Consider the following 8,012-nt stretch of genomic DNA (forward strand, 5'->3'; position numbering starts at 1 on the left):
ATGTTTATAACTCAACTTTTATATTTTATATTAAATGTATTAAATTATATGAACGATCCCTTTGGTTTAGGATATTCTTCATGATTTAAGGGATTCTTAAACTTTATTTTGTTCCACATTGTCTCTATCATACATTAAAAAATTCTTCTATCTTTATCCATATTTTCTAATTTTTTATTACTTATTTGTTACTTATAGTTTTATAAAAAGAATGGGCTCAACAACATGCCACCACCCCTCCGACTTATCCATTCCTCCCTTACAACGCCATGATTTAGTTGTTTTTTACAAGACGATTCATATACATTCATCTATGTAACACAAGGAAAAACCATAATTACAATCAAATGAATAAATAAAAGCATAATGCAGATATCTGATAATAGAAACATGTGAGATGGGTAATAGAAAGAGCTTTATGGCATATGTGGTGCAGTCAATAGTCACACCATAACATAGTAATCACCTACTTCGAAAATGGGCCGGTCCTTTGAGTTTAGTGATCAATATTTTACCCGGTTCTTCCCTAATTTTATATCCTAGCTCCGATGGAGCCCAAACATGTGGTGTATCCAAAGACTATTAATAATTGCTTATCAAAAGCTACATGTGTTTCATTCTTTTGATCATAAACCATTTTGTCCCAAGCATGCAAGACTAGGTTTTTATCTTTTGTATCTCTCCGGTGAGAATCGAAATGTCATGTATATAAATATGGTGTCAATGTCCTTCTACCATAAGAAGTATATTTTAGGATGGCTTAACGAAAGCTTCCTAATCAATGAGAATTGTCATAATACAAGCTATTTTAGTATTGAGTAGAACCATGTTGTAAAAGATTGGTCTCGTGTACCCGACAATAATGTATTTTGTTTGTTTTTTTTAGTGGATAATGATCAATTACTTGATCCCTACATATTTTTGGTGAATATTAAGTTACAAAGAAAAACCTTAAGTTTAATAGCATTGAGAAAATTAGGGAAATTAGAATTTTATATTATCCATTCACTCATTTGTTCGTCGCAATATGAGATATTGAGCACTATACTATAGGGTTAGGTGGGATTCTTCTTCACATCATCTTCTATTCTTCTTCATCCGCAAATAACTTGTGGTGTGGTTGTCCTAACTATAAGAAGACCATTGGTGTATTTTACTCAATTTTTTTGATAATATGATATTCATGTTTGAATGTCACGTAATTTATATGTTTAATTAAATGTTGATATTTCAAATCTAATACTATTTGTTATTTTTAATATGTTGTTACAATTTTATTTTTTATATTTGGAACCTTTTTAAAAAATTGAAATGCAATTCAATAATTAGAAAACAACAACATACACTTAACATGTATATTTTAATAATATTCTAAAGTTTTTTTAAAATAAATAATTTGGCACAATTATATATATATATATATATATATATATATATATATATATATATATATATATATAACCATCACCTTGATTGCCTAAAAGTGGAAGGATTGAGAAAAATCTTTATAATTAAAAGTGAAGGGTCGTTTGATAGTTGTTGACTGAGTTAGTACCGACTTAGTTAGAACTTATGACTGAGTTCATATCTGAATGAAACGATATTGTTTGATTATATCTTTAACCGCTTGTGATGAATGGTGATAAATAACCATATTACCCCTTGATGAAAACTTTATATAGTCATTGACTTTTTCTTTGCTTGATTTACCCTTGAATTATTTGAAATTGTTCATATTTTACCCTTAAGACCGGTTGGTTGTAAACGGTCATAAGGGTAAAACATTAACAATTTCAAATAATTTAAGGGTAAATCAAGCACAAAAAAAAGTTCATTGACTAAATATGAACAAAGTTCAAAGTTCATTGACTAAATATGAACAAAGTTAAGTTCGTTACCCTTTCAATTCATTATCCCTTTAAATAAAAGGGATAAAAAACTTTGAAAGTACAAAAATCAGTAGCCAAAATGTAAATATTGGAAATTGGCTTAAGCACATGGATGAAGTCTAAGTTTGCATTCTAATCGTTCATTTGTACAGATTCTTGTAAGAAATTGCAAGGAAATAGCAACGTACTTTCCGCTCGTTATCAATAGCAATGTGTTTATCAATAGCAATGTGTTTATATTGTCTTTTACTCATAATGGCATCATATTTATATTTATCACCAATAATAGCAATATGCAACCTGAAAACTTAAAAAATATACTTTATTTATTACCCAGAATTCCAGAAAATAGCAATATATACTTATATTTCTTTACCCTAACAACAATGTACTTACATTTCGTTACCAATAATAACAATATATAATTTACCACTTGTAAGCATTTTAGAATTTTCATGTTATGTTAGGTATTATCAGTAAATAAATTAAAATACATATTCTTATGGGTAAAAAAAATAAAGTATTTTTCTCATATTGGTCTTGAGTAAAGTATGTTGCTATTTTACACAAGTTGCATGGTTCTTCAAAACATCAAGACAAGAAAGAGCTTCAACACAAGTTTACAATGATTAGACATAACATTCTTCACATGTTCTCTTTTATTAGTTAGACCTTACAAGTTACAATCCAAGACAGATAGATTATACCATGTTACACAACAAATCTTTAGTTGGAAGATACTCAAAGTGACAATTTTTCTTAAAAGATCAATACGACATTCACCAAGAACTTTTAACCTTTAATTTTCATTCTTTTAGTCAACAAGATGGGTAAACACATTTAATCAAAAACCCAACTTTATACTAATAAATTGCATCATATTCATACCTGATCAAGATTTTTACAGGTTCCACAAAGATTACACTCCATTACACTAGGAGTTGTGGTAACAGATGGAGGCAGGGGAGCCAATGTGCCCCAACAGTTCTTTCGATCACACATGTAAGTCAGGAAGAAATAAGCATGAGGAAAGTCATCTTCGCCTTTCATCGCATCAGTTTCTTCTTCATCTTGCATTTGTTCATCAGGGTCCTCATCCATAACACCGGAGGTGTCCTCATCTTCTTCTTCATCAATGGCATCAACTTCTAATCCATCATCGTCACTTTCAGACCAATTCGCCTCCACCTTGCATCGATCACAGTCACATAGGAACCCGTAATCATCCTTAAGACTCTTTTGACGCTCTGCGTATTTAAGATTCACTGGGAAATAACTCAAACAGATTTCCCTTTCTTGCGGGACATCATGGATCATTCTAATAGTGATGTCAGTGTTGTTACCAGAGGCCGATCCAGGAACATCAATATAATCAAACCTGCAAGCATTTGGAAGGCAATCATGGTTGAAGAAAGATGCCATTGGATAGATCCCGTATGCCCTGACGGATCTCCCTTCCCTTTCTTCTGAAAAAGGTTCCATTAATCCGAAAGCGTTGAGCTTGTCCTTGGCCAGCAGAACAGAAGTTAATTCCAAAGAAAACCCTAATTCGAGGGGCGGAGGCGGGCAGATGGAAGAGATAAGTGAATGCAGAAAGGTCGCAGAGGAATCCGCGTCGGGCTGAGAAGGAACGGAGCCTTGAAGGGACGACAACATCCGAAACCTATCTGGGGAGACACGTGCGAGGTTGTAAGCAGAAACCAGAAAACGAGCCTGGAGCTGGAGGTCTACTGGTTGATGCTGGTCGGAAAAGTATTGCCGGAGCCGTATTAGCGCTTGGCAAACCCATGGGGTGTGGGAGGTGGTGGAAGCGACGGATTGGCATTCGAATGTACAGAATCGGGATCCGCAGGTGGAGCAAGAGACCTTTTGCGGCTGCTGTGAGATGCTGGTGAAGCAATGGGAGCAGTAGCAATTGTTGTTTTTCTGGTGATCGGCCGAGTGAAAAGGAAGAGCAGAGTAAAGAACGATAGGAGAGTCCCTGAGAACGATTTCACCTCCTTTTAAAGGGCGTAGAGCCACCATTGCCCTTCCCCTTCCTTCTATCTCAGTCACGCCAATCGCCGCCGTCTCCATCTATCTTTTCCTCCGGCTACTAGTTGCAGGTCCTAGGTTTTAAGAAGGGTTTTCCCGAAAATCTTCTTCATTTTCTATCTACACCCTTCGTTAAACTAACAGGATAAATGAGCCCCTTAACTATGACAAAGGTTCAAGATTGATGAAAGAAAGTCGTTTCAAATTGGAAAAATCTCTCCTAAGGGTAACAAAATATTAGATTTGTACAAAAAATATCATTGAACTTTTTTTTTACACACATCACCAATCAACTATAATTTTTATACATATATGATCATTAAACTTCACATTTGTTCAAAAAATATCATTATATTACCGGTAATAATAGATCATCAGCCATGTAGTATGTCACATTATACAATTAAACTATTTTTTGTACACATTATACCATTAAACTTTTTTTTGTAGACATTTTACCATTAAACTTTTTTGTATACATTTTACCATTAATGTTATATAATTTATTGAAAAAAATATCATTTCAAAAAATACAAATCATTACATAAAAGTAGGTTTCCCATTACCTGATGTGGATTTTACTGATTTTCTAAATTTTAGTAAACTTATCATTATAAGTCATTTTCCTATCGGTAAACAACGACATAATTTTAATGCATTTTTTTAATCATCAACCATAATCAATAAGAGGGAGGATTATAATAAGGTAACATGTACAAAATGTTTCTCCGAGCGTAATGTTTCTAGGACTTGTCGCAGATGTTGACTATGCTCCTCCTTACTAAGAGAGTAAATAAGTATGTCATCGATGAAGACGATGACGAACTGATCCAAGTAAAGACGACACACCTTATTCATTAAGTCCATGAATATTGTGGGTGCATTGGTTAATCCGAATGGCATCACTACAAATTCGTAGTGCCCATAACGAGTTTAGAAGGCTATCTTCGGAACATCATCCCCTAGCACTCGTAGTTGGTGATATTCGGATCTTAAGTCGATTTTTGAAAAGAAGTTCGCCCCTTGAAGTTGATCAAATAAGTTGTTGATACGAAGCAACAGATAAAGATTTTTTACGGTAAGTTTGTTGAGCTCCCTGTAGTCGATGTACATACGAAATGATCCATCTTTCTTCTTGACGAACAAGACTGGAGCTCCCCAGGGTGAGAAGCTTGGTCTTATAAAGCCTTTGTTGAGCAGTTCGTTAAGTTGACAGGACAATTCCTGCATCTTTACAGGTGCTAGATGATAGGGCGATTTGGCTACGGGGGTAGCCCCTGGAACTAAGTCGATTCGAAATTCGACTTGACGTTGCGGAGGTAATATTGGGAGTTCTTCTGGAAAGATGTCGGGAAAGTCGCGTACTACTTGAATGTTCTGAATGTCTTTCGTTTCTTGGCTCACATCGACCATATGAGCAGGGAATGCTCGACATTCCTTTCGCAAGAATTTCTGAGCTTGAATGCTCGAAATGATACGAAGGTTCGTGTCGGGTTTGTCGCCATAAACTATTAGGGTTTCGCCAGACGGTAGATTTAGGCGAACAACCTTTTCGTAACACATGATGTCGGCTCGATGAGAACTCAACCAATCCATGTCGATAATGACGTCGAAACTTTTAATTGAAACTGGCATGAGATCAATCGAAAATGAATGGCTATCTAAAGTTAGGTTACACCCTATGAATATACTGCTAGTGCTCTCTGTCTTGCCATTAGCCATTTCTACAGTGAATGGTTCTTTAAGTGCTCGTGATTTTTGCTTAAGTAAATGAGCAAACTTTTTGTTCACGAAACTTCTCTCCACTCCACTATCAAATAGAATGCATGCATAAGCGTTATCGAGGAGAAACGTACCAGTTACCACTGTAGGGTCGGCTACCGCTTCCTCATGGCCTATGGCCAGAACTCTTGCCACTCCACCGGCAAACCTTGCCTTCATGCAGTTCCTTTTGAATTGGCCTACCTCACCACTGTTGGATAAGGTGTCTAAGTCCATAACTATTTCTAGTATGTACTTGACCCGACCCGGCATGGTCCATTTGGGTTGCATGGCACCATGCAATTGGATAGACTAAATGGGAGAAATAACACTTGGAGATTATTAATATATTATAAGTTCTAATATATTAATAATATTATTTGATTAGTTTGATCAAGAATTAATTTATAATTAATTAAGTGATCAAAAGATAACTAATTAAATATATGGGTTGATTATGTAAATCATCCATATCTTGTATAGTGGGCTAAGAGGCTCCATGGATTATCAAGTTGGGTTCCACCCATAGGATGCTCCATGAGAGTTACAAACCCATGGGTCATGGAAATGAAGAGTCATGACACATTAGGGTTTACATGGTGTAACCTTAGATGTGTCAACACTATATAAGGATCCCATTCTCCACCAAAATCGGTTAGATATATGAAACAAGAGGGCTAGGCTGATTTCAAGAAGTGTGTATTCTCTCAAAAGTATTTCCAAGAGCATTTGGTGATGTGTAAAGCATTTGAGGCATCACACTTGGGGTGCTAGGCTCACAAGGGTTTAAGGAACATAAGCAACAACAGGGTAAGTTATTCTATCTATCATTCAAGTTAAAAATTGTTCCCCATGTATGCTAGATAGGAATATAGCCTTGGAATTCAACTTTGCATGATAATTAGACAAACATAGATCCAAGGTTATTAGGGTTGCATGTACACTTAGGAAGTGTTAGAATGCTCAAAACCCAACAGTGGTATCAGAGCCTAGGCTTGTTTGTTTGTTATTTGTGCTAAAAAATTGAAAAAAATCAAAAAACTTGTTGTCTGACTGTTGGACTCGTCGAGTTCATGGGGGGACTCGTCGAGTTCACTTGTATCTTCAACATACTCGTCGAGTAGGTTTATGCACTCGGCGAGTAGGGTCGACAGAGTGCAGATTTTCGACTTTAGTTGCTGGAAATGGATTAGAAACATTACCCTAAACTGTTTTGGTACTTGAAAACTTGTTTTAGATGGTGTAATGTCTTTGCTAATTCATTTACAACAACTAGTTATCAAAATTACAAAGTTTTAAGTGTAATTTTGATTTATGAAAGTGTTCATATTCATGTTCTTGTTCTTATGATGTTTAGATGATCATATGAATTATTTGTAACCTATGTGGTAGATTAATTCTTGATCATAATGTGTTTTAATGGAGTCCATAACTTGTCCTCAAGTTATGGAAAACCAAGAGTCACACTTGAATTAAAACCATTAAAAGAATACAAGAGTTAGAAAAATGAAGAGTCTTCATTTTATTACTCTATTAAACTCATGAGTTACAAGAAATGAAAGTTTTGAAAGTTTACAAAACTTGCCCTCAAGTTTTGGAACAAGTAAAGTCATATTAAAACTTTAGTTCCAACCCTTAGAATTTTAAAAGTTCAAATTCAACCCTTATACTTATATTATTATAATTTAATAATTATATACATATATGTATAAGAATAAAGTCGTCTTACCGCTAGTACGTCTCATTCACGAAGCCATTCTATAAGGTGGGTATAAGGTTGTTGCCTATAAAATGGCAACTTAATGGGTGTCCACTCTCACCCACCGCTCGCTTGACTGGTGGAGGGTCGTTAGCCGAACGGGTAAGACAAGGACGTATAAATTCTCATTAAAAGTATGATGAATATTATAAAGTAACTAAATGTTTTATTAAATTCTCAATCTTAGTTACTTTAGGAAAAATGTGAAGAAGGTGCTAATCCATGAAATTACACTTTACACTTTGTTTAAGTCGTTGGTGGAGCGTGTGTGGTTAACCGGCACACTAACTTGGACTTAACAAGGTAGGTAAAGGGTGACTTAAGGTTTATTATAGTATCGGTGGAGCGTGTGTGGTTTACCGGCACATCAATTGAGTGATAAACTTTAAGGGTACCAAGTGATTTGCATGGTTACTTCACACCTCGTTTTGTGATCCTCGGTATCCCAGTCACAAAACTTGGAGGGCACACTCGAGATTGAAACACGCCTTTGAAAAGTTCATTGAATCTCAAAGAATCTAGGAATTTCTAAGAACCAATCAAAAAACCTAATATCTAATATTTCGATT

At 35.1% G+C, this 8,012-nt stretch overlaps 1 protein-coding gene across 1 annotated transcript; it reads right to left on the minus strand.

Annotated features, from left to right (window-relative positions):
- Positions 1-2,518: 2,518 nt before the first annotated feature.
- Positions 2,519-4,044, minus strand: ASHR2 (ASH1-related protein 2). The gene has a single exon (XM_078983562.1). The coding sequence runs from the start codon at positions 3,963-3,965 to the stop codon at positions 2,772-2,774; it is 1,194 nt and encodes a 397-aa protein (XP_078839688.1). The 5' UTR covers positions 3,966-4,044; the 3' UTR covers positions 2,519-2,771.
- Positions 4,045-8,012: the final 3,968 nt, after the last annotated feature.

The sequence above is a fragment of the Lactuca saligna genome, chromosome 3, assembly GCF_052625555.1.
Source record: "Lactuca saligna cultivar CGN05327 chromosome 3, ASM5262555v1, whole genome shotgun sequence".
In the NCBI taxonomy this organism is placed as follows: Eukaryota; Viridiplantae; Streptophyta; class Magnoliopsida; order Asterales; family Asteraceae; genus Lactuca; species Lactuca saligna.